Raw genomic sequence first — 22,139 nt, forward strand, 5'->3', positions numbered from 1 at the left:
CTGTGATAGACCTTTATATGTCCTTTAACCTGTACAGTATCCGTGTGTACTATTGAAATTCTGTAATAAAGAATTGCAAAACAAAAAATAAAACTACAATATGGCACCATGTTGCGCTGTTTTGTATTTTTTATATTCCATGTTTATTTTGGAGATGTTAGCTTGAAAAATAATTATTTCTTCCAAGTGAAGCTAACAATGAGCACCGACTGCATTTAGGCTATTTGGGCTTCTTTTCTTTTCATGAATAAATTATTGATAAATCAATGGACTTTGGTGAAGGTCAGTAGATTCATGTGATTCTGAGGCTGGAGCATTTATCGCATAGTTGTGAACTTAGTGAATAAGCTACATAATTTGAAGATTTCCCGAAAACGTTGTTTCTAACCGAAATGGACGACAACAATGCAGCAGAAAAGACACTTCCTTTGTATTTTGCGCATAATTTAGAAAACCTTGTTGTATTAGTTGTTCCTCTATAACGGGGCGACTGGAATTATGCGATTCTGCGGCCACTGCTTTTTTAATATAATTATGGATTTTCCACATTTGCCACATAATTCATCATTTGCAGATTTAACAAAAATGTTGTTTCAGGCTCATACGGATAAAAGATTACTACACGTGTCGCGACATGCTCGACCGCAGTGGAAGTTCTTCGCAAAGGGTTACTGATCGTCATTCGATTGCTTATTTCTGTATTTGGTTGTTAAAATGGTGCTAATGAAGTGAAATCTTCACCAAGAGAGCATCGCAGTGAGTAAAAATCACAAAATACCCGTGACACTATCAAAAATGTGCTGCATTGTGGCATTTAATTTATTTTTTCTTGCTGCATAATTTAGTCAGCCCTCCCGCATAATTTGGTGCTGCCCAGCCACGTAATACCAGCGGCCCTACCTAGGGCATATAATTCTAGTAGCCCTACGGGGGTGGGGGTGAAGGTTGATAACAGTCACTAAGATTATGAAATCTGTATTTTACGAGAAACCATGACGAATTTTCCATATTTCAAGTGGCTATAAAATATATGGGTTTATTTATGCTACCGCAGCTTGAGTTGGGCAATAAATCCAATAAAGACAGCACAATATAAAAATATATTATATATATATATATATATATATATATATATGTATATATATCATGCCACTGTACTTAAATGTGGACATGGAGCAAATAAGGTATCTAGAACAAGTGTTCTAATAAGCTTAGATTCACACATTTTATACTACGGTGCAAAGGTCATATTCCATGTTATCACCACGGTGAAGCATAACTGATCCAGGAAAGAAATGCTTTTCTAGAATCAGTGTACAGCAGGACCATACATGCAAAGTCTAGTTATTGTTATCTTATTGTTACAATGGACACATTTAACCTCCTAAACACACAACAATAGTAATGGATAGCATATTACACTCAGCAAATTATATATATATATATATATATGGAAAATGTCACTTACCCAGTGTACATCTGTTCGTGGCATGAGACGCTGCAGATTCACATGCTGTGCATTATCCTGCTATCTAGTGTTGGGCTCGGAGTGTTACAAGTTGTTTTTCTTCGAAGAAGTCTTTTCGAGTCACGAGACCGAGGGACTCCTCCCTTTCGGCTCCATTGCGCATGGGCGTCGACTCCATCTTAGATTGTTTTCCCCGCAGAGGGTGAGGTAGGAGTTGTGTATATAGTAAAGTGCCTATGCAATGGAGTGAGTATCTATGTACATAATGTGTATAAAAATAGTATATATTTACAAATTTACAAATGTACAAGTTTCATCAACTTATAACAGCTACAGGCTCCCGGGGAGGTGGGAGGGCGCATGTGAATCTGCAGCGTCTCATGCCACAAACAGATGTACACTGGGTAAGTGACATTTTCCGTTTGATGGCATGTGTAGCTGCAGATACACATGCTGTGCATAGTAAGCAGTTATCTCCCCAAAAGCGGTGGCTTAGCCTGTAGGAGTTGAAGTTGTTTGAAATAATGATCGTAATACAGCCTGTCCTACTGTGGCTTGTTGTGTTGTTAACACATGTACACAGTAATGTTTTGTGAATGTATGAGGCGTAGACCATGTGGCTGCCTTACAGATTTCTGTCATAGGTATATTTCCTAGAAAGGCCATTGTGGCGCCTTTCTTTCTAGTGGAGTGTGCCTTCGGTGTAATAGGCAGGTCTCTTTTAGCTTTAACATAGCAGGTCTGAATACATTTCACTATCCATCTGGCAATGCCTTGTTTGGATACTGGATTTCCTGCATGAGGTTTTTGGAAGGCTACAAACAATTGTTTTGTCTTGCGAAATTGTTTTGTTCTATCAATGTAATACATTAGTGCTCTTTTGATGTCTAACGTATGTAAGGCTCTTTTGGCTACTGAGTCTGGTTGTGGAAAAAAGACTGGGAGTTCCACTGTTTGGTTTAGGTGGAACGGTGATATAACTTTTGGTAACAAGTTTGGACTTGTACGGAGAACCACTTTATGTTTATGTATTTGTATAAAGGGTTCTTGTATAGTAAATGCTTGTATTTCACTTACTCTTCTAGGAGATGTGATAGCTATTAGGAAGGCTGCTTTCCAGGTTAAGTATTGCATCTCACAAGAGTGCATGGGTTCAAATGGTGGACCCATGAGTCATGTTAATACAATATTGAGGTTCCACGAGGGAACTGGTGGTGATCTCGGGGTATGATTCTTTTTAAACCCTCCATAATTGCTTTGATGACTGGGATTCCAAAGAGTGATGTTGAATGTGTAATCTGCAGATAGGCAGATATTGCTGTGAGGTGTATTTTAATAGAAGAAAATGCGAGTTTAGATTTTTGTAAGTGTAATAAGTAACTTACAATGTCTTTGGCTGAAGCATGTAGTGGTTGAATTTGATTATTATGGCAGTAACAAACAAATCTTTTCCATTTGTTTGCGTAACAATGTCTTGTAGTATGTTTTCTAGCTTGTTTAATGACCTCCATACACTCTTGTGTAAGGTTTAAATGTCCAAATTCTAAGACTTCAGGAGCCAGATTGCTAGATTGAGCGATGCTGGATTTGGGTGTCTGATCTGTTGTTTGTGTTGAGTCAACGGGTTTGGTCTGTTTGGTAGTTTGATATGAGTTACTACTGACATGTCTTGTAGTGTTGTATACCATGGTTGGCGAGCCCAGGTTGGTGCTATTAGTATTAGTTTGAGTTTGTTTTGAATCAATTTGTTTATTAGATAAGGAAGGAGTGGGAGAGGGGGAAAAGCTTAAGCAACTATCCCTGACCAACTCCTCCATAACGCATTGCCCTTGGACTGAGGGTGCGGATACCTGGACGCAAAGTTTTGGCATTTTGCGTTGTCTTTTGTTGCGAATAGGTCTATTTGTGGTGTTCCCCAGCGTCAAAAGTAAGTTTGTAGTATCTGGGGATGAATTTCCCATTCGTGTGTTTGTTGGTGATCTCGACAGATTGTCGGCTAACTGGTTTTGAATCCCTGGGATGTACTGTGCTATTAGGCAAATGTGATTGTGAATCGCCCAATGCCAAATCTTTTGTGCTAAGAGACACAGTTGTGATGAGTGTGTCCCTCCTTGCTTGTTTAGGTAATACATTGTTGTCATGTTGTCTGTTTTGACAAGAATGTGTTTGTGGGCTATTAGCGGTTGAAATGCTTTCAATGCTAGAAACACTGCTAACAGTTCTAAATGATTGATATGCAGTTGCTTTTGTTGAACGTCCCATTGTCCCTGTATACTGTGCTGGTTGAGGTGTGCTCCCGACCCTATCATGGAAGCATCTGTTGTGATTACGTATTGGGGCACTGGGTCTTGGAATGGCCGCCCTTGATTTAAATTTATAGGATTCCACCATTGTAGCGAGAAGTGTGTCTGGCGGTCTACCAACACTAGATCTTGAAGTTGACCCTGTGCTTGTGTCCATTGTGTTGCTAGGCACTGTTGTAAGGGCCGCATGTGTAGTCTTGCGTTTGGGACAATGGCTATGCATGAGGACATCATGCATAGGAGTTTCATTATAAACCTCACTTGATAGTGTTGGTTTGGGTACATGTTTGATATCACATTTTGGAAGGCTTGTACCCTTTGTGGACTTGGAGTGGCAATCCCCTTTTGTGTGTTGATTGTTGCTCCTAAGTACTGTTGTATTTGACACGGTTGTAGATGTGATTTTTGGTAGTTTATAGAGAACCCTAGTTTGTGGAGGGTTTCTATGAAGTATTTTGTGTGTAGAATACACTGTTGCTGAGTGCTGGTTTTTATTAACCAATCGTCTAAGTAAGGGAATACGTGCATGTGCTGCCTTCTGATGTGAGCGGCTACTACTGCAAGGCATTTTGTGAATACCCTTGGGGCTGTTGTGATTCTGAATGGTAACACTTTGAATTGATAATGCACGCCTTGGATTACAAACCTCAAGTATTTCCTGTGGGAAGGATGTATGGGTATGTGGAAGTATGCATCTTTGAGGTCTAATGTTGACATGTAGTCCTGTTGTTTGAGCAAGGGAATCACGTCTTGAAGTGTCACCATGTGAAAGTGATCTGATTTGATGTAAAGATTCAGTGTTCTAAGGTCTAATATGGGTCTCGGTGTTTTGTCCTCTTTTGGAATTAGGAAATACAGGGAGTAAACACCTGTTCCTTTTTGCTGGTTGGGTACTAGTTCTATTGCTTCTTTTTGTAACAATGCTTGGACTTCTAGTTGTAACAGATCTAAGTGTTGTTTGGACATGTTGTGTGCTCTCGGAGGCACATCTGGTGGCAAATGTAGGAATTCTATGCAATAGCCATGTTGGACAATGGCTAGGACCCATGCGTCTGTAGTTATGTGTTCCCAGTTGTGGTAATAATTTGTAAGTCTCCCCCCCCCCCGGTGTTGTGTGTTGGGGGTTTGTGACATTGAAGTCACTGTTCGGTTTCTGGGGTTTTTGGGCTCTGGAATTTCCCCCTTGTTTTAGGGAATTGTCCACCCCTATATTGTCCTCGAAAACCTCCTCTCTGATATTGGCCCTGATATGTGGGTCTGACTTGTGAGGTGGAAGGCTCTGTGGTTTGGGCCCGAAACCCCCCTCTGAAGTGCGGCTTCCTAAAAGTGCCTCTGCTCTGTGAGGGGTAGAGCGCGCCCATGGCTTTGGCCGTGTCCGTGTCTTTCTTCAGTTTTTCTATCGCAGTATCCACCTCCAGCCCAAACAATTGTTGTTCATTGAAAGGCATATTCAGCACAGCTTGCTGGATTTCTGGCTTAAATTAAGAGGTTCGTAACCATGCGTGTCTACGGATGGTTACTGCCGTGTTCACTGTCCTGGCCGCCGTATCTGCTGAGTCCATGGCCAACCTTATTTGGTTGTTGGAGATAGTTTGCCCCTCCTCGACAACCTGTTGGGCACGTTTGTGGAACTCTTTGGGAAGGTGTTGAATGAGATGTTGCATTTCATCCCAATGTGCCCTGTCGTATCTTGCCAGTAGCGCTTGCGAATTGGCAATTCGCCATTGATTGGCTGCTTGTGCTGCAACCCTCTTGCCTGCTGCATCGAATTTACGACTTTCCTTGTCGGGCAGTGGTGCGTCTCCAGAAGTTTGTGAGTTTGCCCTTTTCCGGGCTGCTCCTACTACCACTGAATCAGGAGCTAACTGTTGTGTGATGTATACAGGGTCCGTAGGGGGAGGTTTATATTTCTTCTCCACTATAGGTGTGATGGCTCTGCCTTTGACTGGGTCCTGAAACACCTGTTTGGCGTGTTTTAACATGCCTGGCAGCATTGGCAAACTTTGGTATTGGCTGTGTGTAGATGACAGGGTGTTGAACAAGAAGTCATCTTCTATGGGCTCTGCATGCAATGCTACATTATGAAATGTAGCTGCCCTGGAAACCACCTGCATGTAAGCAGTACTGTCCTCAGGTGGTGATGGCCTTGCCGGGTAGCAATCAGGACTATTGTCTGAGACCGGGTGTTGCTACTGGGGACAGATGTGGCGAGTGCGCTGGCGATTGTTGTGGCGAAAAGTGTGGTGGTGTTTTTTCTTTAGCCACTTTCGCTTTTGGCTGCATTTCCTCTTCTTGGAATGCGAGCTTCCGTTTCATCTTTATTGGAGGAAGAGTTCTGATTTTCCCCGTGTCTTTCTGTATATGGAGCCTCCTCTGGGTATGGTCTGGCTCTCCCATGCCCAGTTCTTGTTCAAATCTGTGGCCTTGTAATTGTGTGGAAAGGCCTTGTTCCTCTGTATAGGAGCTGTGTTTCGGCTACGAGGCTGCATGTTTCGGCACCGAAATCTTTTCAGCAGTCTTTTTTGGCTCTGAGGAAACCTTTTTGGGTTTCGGGGTGCCGAACTCTCGGTGCCGACTCTGTTCGGAGCCGGTATCTCGACCAGAGTCGGATGTCTTCGGCTGTTGGGAGGCCTTCTTCGGTGCCGATGTTTGGTCACCGTGTTTTCGGGTTAAGCCATGGCCTGTTGGCGGTGGCGTCCCCTTGGCCTTCATTATTTTGGTGTGAGTTTTCCGCGGGGCTGGTTTACTCACGGTTTGTTGCATTTTCGGCTGCTCACTCTCGGACTCGTCCGAGTCTGAATCTCGAATGGAGAACCTCTCCTCTTCTTCGACGTTGATGTGTCCGGCCGGTATCGACGCCATCTGGAGCCTTCTAGCTCTTCGATCCCGCAGTGTTTTCTTGGATCGAAATGCCCGGCAAGCCTCGCAAGTATCCTCTTTGTGTTCGGGAGACAAACACAGATTACAGACCAAGGGCCAGATGTAGCAAAGGGTTTGCGCCTCGCCAACGGCGAAAATCGCCGTTTGCGAGGCGCAAAAGCCTCTTTGCTATTCAGAAATGCATATTGCGAGTCGGTACCGACTCGCAATATGCATTTCAGAATCGCAAATAGGAAGGGGTGTTCCCTTCCTATTTGCGAGTCTGAGTGGTATGCAATACCATTTGCGACCGCGTACGCGGTCGCAAATGGTATCGCAGTTACCATCCACTTCAAGTGGATGGTAACCCACTCGCAAATTGGAAGGGGTCCCCATGGGACCCCTTCCACTTTGTGAATGGACCCAAAAATATTTTTTCAGGGCAGGGAGTGGTCCCAGGGACCACTCCCTGCCCTGAAAAAATACCGAAACTTAAGGTTTCGTTTTTTTTTTTAAGTGCTGCTCGTTTTCCTTTAAGGAAAACGGGCTACACTTAAAAAAAAAAAAACTGCTTTATTGAAAGCAGTCACGAACATGGAGGTCTGCTGACGACAGCAGGCCTCCATGTTTGCGAGTGCCTATACTCGCTATGGGGCCGCAATTTGCGACCCACCTCATGAATATTCATGAGGTGGGTCATTGCGACCCCATAGCGAGTTGCAGTCGGTGTCTGAGACACCGTAATGCATACCAATTTGCGAGGTGCAAATTGCGAGTCGCATGGACTCGCACTTTGCACCTCGCAAATTGTTACGTTGCTACATCTGGCCCCAAGTGTCTGTATAAGGATACTTTGCATGGCAGTTGGGGCAGAAGCGGAAGGGGGTCCGGTCCATGAGGTTTGAAGATGGACGCGGTCGGGCCGACCAGGCCCCGCCGAGGAGTGGAAGCCCCGAAGGGCCGCCGGAACGCTTCTTTCTTCGGTGTCGATGTGCTAGCACTAACCCGGTACCGAGCGCAAACAATGCCGTCGAATTTTCCGATATTAAACTAACTTTTCCGAACCGAAATACGGAGCGAAGAGGAACACGTCCGAACCCAATGGCAGAAAGAAAACAATCTAAGATGGAGTCGACACCCATGCGCAATGGAGCCAAAAGGGAGGAGTCCCTCAGTCTCGTGACTCGAAAAGACTTCTTCAAAGAAAAACAACTTGTAACACTCCGAGCCCAACACTAGATGGCAGGATAATGCACAGCATGTGTATCTGCAGCTACTCATGCCATTGAACATCTATATATATATATATATATATATATATATATATATATATATATATATATATATATATATGAGAAAACAAACTGGTCCTGCTTCTGGCGCGCTCTTTCATGTTGGTGCAGGTGTGAGGAATGGACCATTTCCTCTCATGAATCCAAAAACAAACAGTTGCAAGCAACTTCACCACCGCACTCCAGGAGGAAATTATTTATTTTTATTGCAGTCAGGATTAAATCACCATCCTTCACCACTGACACGTTTCGACCTACTGGTTAATCCTGACTGCAATAAAAAGAAATAATTTCCTCCTGGAGTGCGGTGGTGAAGTTACTTGCAACTGTTTGTTTTTGGATATATATATATATATATATATATCCATATAGATAGATAGATAGATAGATAGATAGATAGATATAGATATATATATATATATATGCACATACATATATATATATATATATATATATATACATATATATATATATATATATATATATACACACACATATATATCTATATATTCCCAAACTGGACTCGACACCTCCGCCACGTTCTCAAAACCCAAATAACATTGCACACAAAATACATTGCAAACTACATTATTTGTAAGAGGTCAAGCAAAGAGCTGGTGAAAAAAGGGTACAATTTGTAGATGTGTCTAAAAGCTAAATAAACATAGAGCAATCAGTTGCAAACAGGGATAAAATAAATTGCAAACGTTTCACTTCAATACAGCTTTGGAAATAGTTGTAAAATGATGATGATGATGGCTGCTTAGATAATGACAATGTTATGTAATGTAATGTAAAGTAATGATTATGGCAGGGCATAATACCAGGATCCTATTTTGGATCTCCTAAGGGTGTTGTGAACAAAAGGCGAAAAGAGATCGCAGGTGGGAGGAGTCGCGGGCATGTACAACTCATCCGATAACCAGAACGGAGACTATGAGAATCAGTTATATTGGACATATTCAATATTGAATATTGGAATACCAGCTATGCATGGAAATCCCCAAAGGGCATTTGTGTACACATCCCTTTCAAAGGTATTCAACTACCTCTTCTCTTTATTAATCATTGTCCTCCATCAAGGGTGGACTTACGGTTTGGACTGAGAGACGGTGCAAAAGTCATCAAAAGAACCCAGACATTTTTAAGATCCACCTGCTAGTCACCTCAGGTGATCTTGAAGAGTTAATTCTTTGATCAGCTTTCCCAAAGGAAATGGCAAGGATGAATGTTTGTATGTCTCCTAGTCACACTGCAAAGGCCGGCCGATAACCATCTGCAGTTGCTGACCTCTGTTGCAAGGCCACCCAACCCCAGCCGGCCATAGTCTTATAGTTATAAATAAAAATAGACCATAACTAAGACCCCGTGCCTAGACTTTTGGGAGCAGATGGACTTTGTGCACTGAAATGTCAACCTCTCAATATAGCTCTTCACGACTTTTAGACAGGCCTTGAACAGCCTACAACACCTATCTCCAGCTACCATGGCCATCTGGGTGACTGGTAGGCCCCACATCACTTCATGCAGGGAACTGAACAGCCTAATCAGCCAAAATAAATTGCCAATGGATGACCAAACCTGAAAACTAAGGCACAGAGAGCCCTGATGATGGACCAAGCAAAAAGATCATGACTCTAGATATAAAACAACTAACATTTAAGTGGAAGGCACAATCATTATTTTTTTTATTGTATCAAACAGATGTGTGATGTTAACGCATTTTTACCAACACACCTGTGAGTTCTGTAAACTGATTTGCCAAACCTACACCGGAGAAGGCATTTCTTACTCCCACCTACTTTAACCCTTGATACCAGTCAAGGACTTTTGGTGGGTGGTCTTTGGTCAGAGATCCTGCTGAAGGCAAAGATCCTTCAGAGAGAGCGACACCGAGTAAGGTATCAAAGAGAATGGTTTAAAGGTTAACATTTTAGAATTTGAACGGTATACGCTTAAAAGTTAGACTCTCCTGTGGGGGCCGTGCAGGCGGGCTAAGCAGGGGGTTATATCTAGGACCAGGACAAGTGGGGGAACGAGGGTGGGAATGAGAGAGTTTTACTGTTGGTTGGGATATAACAGATAGTAATGTTCATCTACCTGTTGTATAAAATGTATAGAAATCTACTGAAACCTGAACTTAAGAGTTAATTAAAGACAAATGACATGCTTCATTGTCATTGTGTCTAGGTTCCTTTACATCCAATAAATCATAATAAAGTAGTAAAGTACTGTGACTTTTGTAAGCGGACAAGTGTACAAATGGTCATCATTTGCACAACGAATATAGGACTAAACAAGGAGCAACTTAACCCATATAGGCCTAAAATAATAGATTTGATCCCTGTCATGTCCGGCCTTTATCTGAGTGAGCGGAGTCTATCCTCAATCTTGAACGCCTTCACTCCCTTTGAAAGGTTGAGAAGATGCAGGGCCAGCAGGGTCAGTAACAAGCTCCACATTCTTCTATCTCATACCTTAAAATGCCGGGGAAGTGTAGCTGAGGATAAAGCTGCCCCAGATAGTGAAACAAGATATGCCATGGTGATGCACGTACACTCAAGAGGACACATGGGTGGCCATCTTGGGATGGGTGCAAGTGCCATCCCACAAAGACATCAATTTTGGCATGTTTAATTTACTGCTGCAAAATGGCTGACAGCCTACTTGGAAAAAACATTGACTAAGGAATAGAGAACTGAACAAAATAGCCAAGGAAGCCATCCAGCCACAAATAAGGGACTGGACAAAAGCCCACTCTATTTTCCATATTATAGACAAGAGGTTTTTGACGATGGACATTTGAACCATCAGTAGGCAAGACTAAAAATGGGACTCACACCAAGGTTTCTGGGTTCATCACACACAGGACAGTTAATTATCTCATGTTGTTCACAGGAAGGTAATCTATAAAAAGTGTGGTTTGGAAAGAAATTGTACATAAAAAGAACAGATGCTTTTTGGGAGGTGCACTTGTAGTATCGAACATGTTATGATCCTGTAACCACTGTCATGAGTCAATCACTCGATTTTACAATTTAGATGCACAATATTGAGGCCGGTTATGTAAGATAGCAATATCTAGAGAGTCTGCATCTCATACGCTTAAATAGTCAAGCACCTGGGATTTAATGTCAGGACTATGAGCTACAAGAAAGACGATGGTTGCTCACACTAAATGAGCTACTGGTTAGTACTTGATCTGCAAGGCTGCATGCAGTTAGACATTTTTTAGTAGTACAAACAAATGACTGAATACTTCAGAATTTCAGAAAGTGCAATAATCTTGGACAGCTCAAAGTTTGTGAAAAAGAAAGAACAAGAATGTAGACCAAAAGACAGAAAGGTACCTGAGTGAGAGGCTTGGATTCAGTAATACTTTTCAAGGATGTCACCTTTAGGAACCAAAGTTCTGTACTAAACAGAGCACTGAATAACAATATTGAGTACATTTAAACCAGTTACCACCCTGCAAATTTATAGTTTGGAGCTGATTTGTAATTTTGGAGCACCTCACTTCCCACTGTTAATATATTATTATGATGGGTCCAAGCGAGGAGCGCGCATGTCTAATGATCATTCCAGTAATGGGGTTGGTGGCTCCTTCAGACTCTACAGTTCCTTGCAATGTGGTCTCCAATCAGTAGTAATGGAGAAATATTAGTGTGCATATTTCAAACTACTGTCAATGAGACATCACTTGGATTTACTCACTCAAGCCAAGACCTATCTCTAGATACACCTTCAGCACTGTCCATCAAAGAGGAGATGGGTGTAGCACCCTGAAAGTCAAGGACAAAAGTACCAGCAGAAGAAAATATGAAGTAAGAGCGACGACGGTCACATATGTATTACGTTTTCAGAGAGTTAAAGCATGTACGTCTTTACAAAAAGAACCATTTTGCCTTTATTCTAAAGGACTTGGACGAACCTCTTTGAGGAGCTCCTCCTTCCTCTCTTCCCCATTCAGCCTGAAAAACAGATGTTTGTGTGCGTCAGTACAGCAGAGGGAGCACGCCTTCCTAGCTAAACACCCCTGACTTAAACATTCACTCCGTGACCACCTTCCACGTCCACTCCCCAACATCACAGCCAATATGGAATGATGGTTAACAGCCAAGCCACCAACAGCTGCTGCATAAGCAAGGCAAGCGAACGAGTAACATCTAGGCACATGAGCAGAGAGAACGCTTTCAACGTTGGAATAAAGCAGACAGCACATTGGCGACTCCTCTTAGCCTTTCAGATCAGAATAGATGTTGCACTACATAAAACTTTAGAAAACTTTGGTCTCTGGGACCTACAAATAAATACAGAACGAGCATGAGGGACGTGTAAAATACTTTATTTCACTAATTAACATTTTACATGATATTGTAAGATAGTTTATCACACAACCAGCAACAGAAGCAGAAGGAAGCATGGGATCAGGGACTTACTTGTAACGTAGGCTCGCTTTTCTCCATTGACATGTTGGCTATGCTGTTTCCATGTTGAGGACTCAAACATAGTTTATCAGAAGCAACTAGTGTAAATTTGTAAGCTGCTGCCTAATTAGTATTGTTATTTGATATTAAAACAGGACAATGTATATGTCTTACCACCAGGACGCCTGCCTCATCTCCTTCCTTCTTGATAATGTACACCATCTATACATAACATTTCATTATGAAGTGTAGGGTTTTAAAACAGCAATAACTTAAGCTAGCTGATCGGTGATTGTTTTGCAAAACAAAACATTCCTCAATAAATCAAATTCTTGCTTCAGCATTCCTCGATACAAAAAGTATGCACCAATAACTCAACTTACAAACCTGAGGTATACTCAAAATGTGGCATTACTGCCTCCCTAATACCAGATATCTTTCAAGGACTTTGGCAAACAAGGGTTAAAAATGCTGACGGCTTAACAAAGATGACAACTGCCCCTTTTAAGATATTGCCAAATACATTTAAGATAGAATCCTTGAGTATTTTGTTATAATGAAAAATGCATAATCAGCACAATTGCTATACAATAATAACATCTGCCCAATGGGAATCCATCCAATAAAGTTTGAGAGGAGGTTATTGTTTAAACTATCAGATTTACAAAGAACTATCACTATATGGAGCATTTCTGTATATTTAAATGCCTTCCCTTTTAAGCCTTCTAAGTTGAAGAGAAAATATGTGGTGCAGTGCAGCATATACATATCACCTACATGAAAGTGAGAAATGCTCCTTAAGTGCATACTATTTTTTGCAAAGAAGTATAGAACTCTCAGACAAGAATCATCAAGGCCCACATTTGAATCACTTCTTTCTATGTCTTCTGGGCTCCATTTCCTGGGACACACTGGCATACCGACACTGAAATAAGCAAATAATTAAATCTGTATATCAAATGTATGGTAGTACGAACCACAGGACCTTCACTAATCAATGTTACATCTCATACAACTGAACAGGAGAATGTCAGAAGAACTGGTGAAACAGAAGGAATGTATTTACAGAAAAAGAAACGGTGCTGTGAACAAACTAGTAAGATCTAGAATTGTTCAGCAGAATAGTAGCATAAAAACTAGGATGGATGAGCAAGCAAAAATCATTGAAAGGAAAGTCTAGTGATTTCTCCATATACTGAAGTTCATTCACAAACCTCTGGTACAACATTTACCTGCAAGTTTTGTTAGAGAGAATTAGCTTCTCTCCAACTGCACTGTCTTAAAAGCCAGGGAGAAATCAGGCTGATCCTTATGCTCTTAAGAAGGATTGTGTTCCTCACACTTCATACATCTGTTTGTGAAAATAAACAAATGTATTTGCTATAGCTATCTATTTTACCTGCTTGTAAGGCATTCCAGTGAAATGATCTGTAATCTCTCGCTTACTGTATGAAGGAAACAAGGACAGTTTTGTGGCATGTAATCGGAACTCTTCTCATAGGTCAGTGGTTCCCAAGCTTTTGATTTCTGTGGACCCCCACTTTAACATTAATGGAACCCAGGGACCCCCACTGAATCATCATGGGAATCCGGGGACCCCCGCCTAAGTCATTACTGGAAGCTGGGGACCTAATTTGTCAATATTTGTTAATATTTTTTAATTTTCTAGGCTCTCGCGGACCCCCTCAGCAGGCTTCGCGGACCCCCAGGGGTCCCCGGACCACAGGTTGGGAACCACTGTCATAGGTGATTCCAAAACACTCAGCAAAAAACAAACAAAATGTGTCTAGTTTACAGACAAGAAAATGCATGTCCAATATACAAAATGAACCAGCAAATACGTAGTAATCATCATTCATACACAAATATCTTGTCAAATCTGCCAACATAAGTTTTGCTAGAAGTGACATCATTAATGCATACTCATGTCTCTAGCTATGGATGAATAACCATTTCATGACAGTTATCAATTCTAACATTAGCCATTTTGCACAGTCATCAAAAACAGGCCTGGTGAAAATGTTTAAAGAAAATCTGGTACTGAAATAGCAGGGGGAGTCACTCCATTATATGACTATAAGGCCACTACTATTAGTGATTGCACCAACACATTTGGCTTTCTGCAAACTTGGAGGAGACTCCACGTCCAGGTGGAGATATCCATATGGTAAAGTATGGTAAAAGAGTGTAAAAGTTTATTAAACTTTTTTTGAAAAATAGAAAAAATATTTTCATGGTAGATATTCATTATATACATCTTATATGTAGAATATAAAAAAGTTAGGGTTTTTTAATTTGATGTTAAAATTTTAATTGTTACAATATATTACATTAAAATACATTTATTTTCCTAAAGCTAAAATTAAGGGGAAAAAAAACACCTAAATTAAAAAAAAAAAATGTTTTATTATGTAAGAAAAATTATTACTGAAATTATTTTCTTTAATTTTTAATAAACAAATTAATGATACAACAAACATTTAAAATGAAAATGAAATACGGTTATTCAAATATTTAACACAAAATATATACATGTTGTATTTATAGATTTTTTAACATTAAATTCTATTTATTTAGACTTAACATTAAATTAGTTTATATTTTTTAATAGTTTAAATAATTAAATTTAATATGAGCTCATATGAGGTTTTATTTGAAGCCCCTACTAACTGTATTTGCAACGGGAGGGTGGGGCAGTACCATGAGTGGTGCTTGGCTTACTCCAGCTCAGAGCCAACTATAAAAGTGTAGTTTCCGAACAGCTATGGGCCTAGGGCCTGATTTAGCTCTTGGTGGAGGCAATTTTCCATCACAACCGTGATGGATATCCCGTCCGTCGTATTATAATGGGATCGTTGTACGGCAGGCGGGATATCCATCACGTTTGTGGCGGAGTATTATCCTCCTCCAAGAACTAAATCAGGCCCTTTGGGCCGGATTATGACCTTAGCGGATGGGATAAGCCACCACAAATTTAATGGATATCCCGTCCACCGTATTACAAGTTCCATTTGATCCTGTGGAACTTGTAAGACAGTGAGCGGGATATCCATCACATTTGTGAGGGAGTATCCCATCCGCCAAGGTCGTAATCCGGCCCTTAAGTCTTTTGTGGAAGGTGAATGTTGCACCCTAATTCCATCCCTTGCCCTCTGTAAATCCCTCCTTATGCCTCCCTTAACTATGCACCTTTAGTCGTGAATATTGCTCATTCTCCAGCCACTCACCTCTGTCCCTCCCACATTTACAACTAAACGATATACCTATGTGTGTGGAGATCTGAGACACCTCTGCAAGTAGGTATGTGAATAGCATTTCATTGTATGTTAGTAGAACTACTGCACTACTACTAAGTGCAGTTTGTGATTAGGCTCCCTATATTTTATTGTTTGCAAAAGGTTAGATATCTCACAAGGCTATGAACATCTACCCAAGTGATCACAGATCAGCTCAAACTATATGCACTGCAAACTAATCCTCAGTTTTTTTGTTTGTTTATCAATGGCCAACATAAGTATCTCTTACCTATGGTGAGAGGTGGTGTTCCAAGATGTAGACCCGCTTTTCTAAATTTGCACATGCTTTAGAGTCCCTTGACAGTTTATGCTTTTCTATTAAGATTAGGGCAAATTTATGCTTTCATTTTTAATTTTTAATCTTTCTTTACTGTTTTACAATGCAAACAGTCCAAACCAACAGACCAGTTTGTGAGCCCTTAGTATCATTAAGTGATGATGAACTTACAAAGCATATAAGTGATAAACAACAGCCAAATATGTAGCGATGAAAACAAGAAAAGAATACAGGTTCTGTTGTCATAGTACGCATCTGGAGGTCCTCCCCTATCTGGGCATCCCGCCATCCCCTCCTTAACCAATTCACGCCTCCACCTTGTACATCCCTCACTGTTCGTTCCGACAAACACAGTATTGGTACAGATACATTGTAGATCTTCCCATCAGCAATATGTGTATATATGCTTTTGGGACTCTAGCCATCAGTGCATTCTAACAGTCTGTTCCCTGATATGCTTTCCTTGTTTGGGTCGAGCCATGGGGGCACAAGGAAAGTGAAAAACTTCTTTCCATCAGTAAGTCTCCCCAGTGGAAGTAATGTATAACAATATGTGACAATATTTTTAAAGGGTATATGTGTACCTGTCCACTATCTTAATAGGAATAGAAGTTAAGGATATAGAATTCGTATGAATGGGACCTCCACATCCTCAAACTAGGGGACTTTGTCTTGGACCTTGTATATGCATCTTTCGTATGTGGCCAGTAGGAAAGGTTCTGATGAACACTGATGATGTGCTGGGACAGTCGTCAGGTGCCAGTGTCGGAGTAAGTTGATCTTTGCGACCATCAAGGATGTCAACACCCATTTCCTCCAATGAAAAGTCCAGAACATTGTGTAGGATGGCTAATTTGGATGATGCAGTAAAGTGGGTGGGGCTGGTACTGCGTAACATGCTCCAGATGTTCGTCCAATAGGGAGTCAGTTTCATATAGAACCATAAAATACAGAGGAGGTCAGTAACCAAGTTCTATGCACCTCTAGCAGTTGTCAGTGGGAGCAAGTGGGGCCTTCTCAGTTTGTTCGGGGACCAGTACCAGCCAAGCAGTATTTTAAAATATGAGAACTTTAACCAGGCCTCCCAGGGTTTGGAGGAACAGCCAGGAATGAAACAACCTGTGAGTCATGAATAAGACTCGGAACAACTTTCTTTAGCCTGGTGGCAAGCACTTTGGGTAATATTGTCATATCCATGTTGATTAAGAATATTGCACATTGTATAGTGTCTTTATATCCATTCAGGGTGAGGCTAATGAGAGCTTTGTTGAATTTACTATGCAGTACACTCCTAGTTTGCTTTTTTTTAAACTCTGTAAAATAAAGGCACCAAAATATGTTTAACTTACAGAATTCAGCTGGAAAGCCATCTACCCCCGGGGCCTTTGTTAGGCAGCATAGTTGAAATCCGCTAACTCTTCTTCAATGATCATGCCCACCTGCAACCGCCCGCGTCATCTGATAGGGTGGGTAAGCATATCCCCGCCATGAATGTGCATTTAGATGGCAGTTCAGTAGCGACTTCAGCACTATATGGGTTGCCCAGAAACTAAGCAAAGGTCTCCGCTGTGGCCGCCAGGTGTGCGATCAACCTGTCTCCCTGGTCCCTGACTGCTATGACTGCTTGTTGAGTCTCTCTTTGTTGAAACTGTGCCACCAGTTGCTGCCAGCTCTTTCCCTTTGTTTCTAAAGTCTCCGCTTTAACTGAAGTAGGGCACTATCAGCTTGTAGGGTGAATTGCAAGTTCAGATCGAATGTTGCTTTCTCGAGGCTTCTAAGGAGCTCTGGGTTGGAGTGACTCGTGTGCGGTTGAGTCAGGGTAGCGATGTCTTGCTATTTTTTCCGCGAGGCCTTTTGTCTTATGGCTGAGTCCCTTATCAGGTCCCCTCTACTTTCAGCTTTCCCAACTGCCCAGTGAACCTGGGGCAAGGTAATATTTGTTTATTTTCATCTAGGTCTTGCCAAAGGTGGGTGGTGAGTTTTTGGTTGACTTTCAGAAGCTTGTAGTATGATAGAATTAGAAGTCAACATTTTGTGGCAGGAGCAATGCGTGTTCTAAGCCTACTAATGCGTCATCCGATATAGCAACCTCCACTATCATGCATTCCCTCAGAACGGCCAGGGTACAATGCTTAACAAGACAATGGTCAATTATAGATCATGTGCTGTGTACCCAGGAGAGAAGGTGAATACCTTGGCTGTTAAGTATGGTAGAAGCTGAGGGGGGCGTGGCTTGGCGCCATGGCGGTAGCAGCTTCTTTTTGAGGCTCCCGCCTTTCTCTCCTCACCCCCGGGGCTAATATACTCAATTCGGCTCCAGATTCCGCACAGAGGGAGCGGAATACGTGGTGCCCCCCCCCGGGCTATCGATGTTCGGCTTCTGACCCCCAGAAACCGCCGTTTGGACTCTGATACGAATGGGCTAGATGAAAATCGGAAGAAAGCTTGAGGGGACAAGATGGCGGCGGCCATGCACTCCGGGACCTGGGCGGCCGGGAGAACACCCTTGGGCATCACCTCGGCTGACTGAGAGAAACACGGAGACCTAGACGGAACCATACTGAGCCTGAACGAGTAGAAAGAAGGAAGAAATCGGCTGATGGGCAACGCTGGAGGAGACGGCCCGGCACAGCGGTGTCGTTATAAGAGGAGGTGAGGAGGCCTGGCGCCAAGAGGGGATCGAGGGTGCAGTAATCCGACACAGTAAACTGTGATAAGCTCACCAGGGGGAGATGGCCCGGGGCGCTGTAATCTGGAGACCCGAATAGCGAGAAAGCAACCGAAGGTGAGAAGGGGCCTGACGTAACGAGGCTGAAACCTAGCGAGGCCACTTAAGGGGTGGGAGATCGGCCGGACCAGTGATATGGGGAACCAGAGCAGAGGGACGCCTCCCCAAGCCAGAACATTGTGAAAAGGCCACTAGGAAGACACCGACCTAACAATATCCCAATCAGACTTTTCTAACAGTTAAATCGACTAGCAGTCGAATAAAGAAAGGGACGGTGGCGTAACTTAAAAATACAGCCCGGCCCCACGCATTACCCCTACGTTCCGACAAGTAACACAGATTTTTCGCCAATCCAGCTTAATAATCTAAGACATTTGGCTCAATAAAAGACAGGCCTCCACCCCCCAAGTGCCGGACCCAGGTGGGCCCATCCAGAAATTTTTTGAAAAACAGGTAAACACTATCATTGGCTCTATACTGCCTTTACACTATCAAGTGATCACCAGCAAAAATGCCGCACTACGCCAGAGATGGGCAAACCAAATAGAAGGCGAGAAGCCGATAATACTAGGGATATAACAGACAATGCACCCCCAGAACAGGAGGTTGCGGGGAGATTTTCCTCTGTTGAGGAGTGAGCCACAAAAGAGCCTACTCTGCAAGATGTAATACAGGCTATCGCGGCCTCCAGAAACGCTCTTGAGATGAAAATAGACTCCCTCGCGTCAGACCTTACAGTACTCAGAAACGATCACCGGCGCCTAGCAGAAAGAGTGACCTCGACAGAAAAACTGCTGAATGAACTGGGACCAGAGCTTCAAGACGCTTCCAAGGCAACAGGACAAATGGAGAAACGAATGAAAGACTTGGAACTGAGGGCGGAAGATGCAGAAAACAGATCGAGAAGAAATAACATCAGAATCATGGGACTACCGGAGAAAATTGAAGGAAACAACATGGTTGACTTCCTTGAAAAATGGCTGAAGGAAAATATAGCGAACGAGGGAGTGTCCCAATTTTTTGCAGTGGAAAGAGCACATAGAGTCCCAGCACGTCCTCCTCCGCCGGGCGCTACTGTTAGACCGGTGGTGGCCAAACTATTGCACTATAAAGACAGAGACCATTTACTCACCCAAAGCAGGAAAAAGGGAGACTGCTTACTGGACAACTAAGTGATTCGGATCTTCCCCGATTTTTCGCGAGAAGTATTAAGGCAGAGGGCTTCTTTCAGGGCGGCCAAACAGAGACTCAGAAATCTAGGGGTCCAATACGGGATGCTATTCCCGGCCAAACTCCGAATAATAACCACAACAGGCACACAGTTTTTTTAACTCGGCGGAGGAGGTTTGGAACTGGATGGACAAGCAACATCTCAACGAGAAACGAATTAACCTTGAAAAACACGAACCAAACCTTAAAGGAAAATCTAATAGCAGAAACACTACAAGACGCACCAGCCCATCCCCTCTGGAGATTTTAAATGACCGTCAAAAAGCAGTGGAGGCGGCTGCGTCCCTCAGCTGTTCTGAACAGAGTTCACCTAAGCAAATGCATGGTGACGTAAACCAATCAGACTCGGAACATGAATCAGATTTGTCACTCACGCCTAACCAAAAGGGCCCGGATGTAACCCCAGGGACGTCAGACACCATAATCTGAAGTACATCCTTGAATTACAAACAGAACTCCTGTGAAATATGATGTATGTAAACCTCAGGGACAACTAGGAGTACACTTACGGATTCTAAAACCAAATTAAAAGTCAGCAAGAAGAAACTAACCCACTGACGCCCGATAATCCAAACCCTGGAGCCACTGAATTTTAGTCCTTCTTCCACCCGGAGGCTGAGGAGAGATCGCCCTGCTGAGCTTCGGTTTGCTAACTGAGGCACCCCCCACGTGGTTGGACAGTTAACTTTTTCTTTATTTCACACAAGTTTGGGCGAGAGAGGTTAGACTTCTGTCCTAGGGATGGGGAGTTGGGGAGTTTTTATGTTGGGGAATTTGCTAGGGTTTAACATCGGTCCGAGAATTACCACAGAAAGTGCAAAATGGAGCAGGGAGCAAGGAATTACCAGGGAACCTATCATACTACTAGGCTACCAGGAATCACCCCCCAGTAGAACCACAAAACACTGCCATGGCTACACCAAAATCATATAAGGTCCTTACCTGGAACATCAGGGGTATGAACTCTTTAGTCAAGAGATATAAGATATCTTTTTATTTACAGAGAAGGGATATTCAAATAGCTATGTTACAGGAAACTCACTTAACATAGAAAGAGGGCAAAGCCTTACAAAAAAGATGGAGAGGTCAGGCATTCTATACTACTTATTCAGCATACTCGAGGGGCACTCTGATTTGGATTCGAGCAGGGGTTCCATTTCAGTTGACAGATAGCCAGGTGGACCCAGAGGGGAGATTCGTAGCGATCAAAGGCAGACTGGAAGGGAAGGACATAACACTAATCAATGTATACGCCCCTAACACTGGACAGGGTGACTTCTTCACTCGACTATCCAGTACACTAGCAACATTCCTGCAAGCGCTGGTAATAGTGGGTGGTGATTTTAACTGTGTAAGTGACGTAGGTGCACATAGATCACATCCTCCCCTACCACACTCTCCATTAGTGAAGATAGCTCAACAGTTCACCACATGGCAGGCAAATTGGGGCCTCATCGACACCTGGCGTAAACTAAATCCTAGCGCCAAAGACTACTCCTTTTTCTCTGCCCTCCACGAGCTCCATGTTAGATTAGACTCCTTCTTGTGCTCACCAGACATTCACTTATTTGTATTAAACACAGAATACTTGTCTCGCACAATATCTGACCATAACCCCTAGTTGCTGTCATTAGGATGGGGGTCCCTCACCCCATGCATACCCACATGGAGACTTAGACCCGAATTACTAGAAGACCCCCCCTTCCGAGATGATATCCGACAAGCCATAGAACGCTATTTCGAAGAAAACAACAACTCCACGACTAGCGGACTGATAGAATGGGATGCCTTTAAAGTAGTAATAAGAGGGAGATGCATTGCTGAAACAGTTGGGATACGTAGGACCTTACTAGGAGAGACTGAGAAAGCCGAGGATGTATTAAGAGAAACAGAGAAAAATAGGCCTGGAAACCCTCATTTACAATCCCAAATACAGGAAAACAGATCAAAAGTAACACACTGCGTCGAACGTCTCAGATGCTTCGACCATAAGCAGTATCTCGCAAGAGAGCATGGCGAAAGAGATAAAGCGAGTAAACTGCTTGCCTGGGTAATATCGCAGTCAGAAAAATCCCCCCCTATAATGAGCCTGACCACAGGAGATGGGACCCAAATACACGACCCTAAACAGATTAATGCCCAGTTTCTGGCCTTTTATGAATCACTATACCAAAAAAGATTTAACCTAAGTAGAGACGTAACTGAGCAATACCTATTAACATTAAACTTAAAACCCTGGGAACCAATATCCACCGATAC

The 22,139-nt window shown here is 42.6% G+C and overlaps 1 protein-coding gene across 3 annotated transcripts in view; it reads right to left on the reverse strand.

Annotated features, from left to right (window-relative positions):
- SCAI (suppressor of cancer cell invasion) overlaps nt 1–22,139 on the reverse strand; it is a 538,528-nt gene that overhangs the window by 438,239 nt on the left and 78,150 nt on the right. For 2 of the 3 annotated variants that reach the window (XM_069241740.1, XM_069241741.1), the window contains one exon: nt 11,854–11,893. The exons of the other annotated variant lie outside the window; for it this stretch is intronic. In XM_069241740.1, coding sequence (XP_069097841.1) covers nt 11,854–11,888 — 35 coding nt within the window. In that variant the 5' untranslated portion in view covers nt 11,889–11,893. The remainder of the gene's footprint in view (nt 1–11,853; nt 11,894–22,139) is intronic. 3 annotated transcript variants of the gene reach the window in all.

The sequence above is a fragment of the Pleurodeles waltl genome, chromosome 6 (genome assembly GCF_031143425.1).
Source record: "Pleurodeles waltl isolate 20211129_DDA chromosome 6, aPleWal1.hap1.20221129, whole genome shotgun sequence".
Classification (NCBI taxonomy): Eukaryota; Metazoa; Chordata; class Amphibia; order Caudata; family Salamandridae; genus Pleurodeles; species Pleurodeles waltl.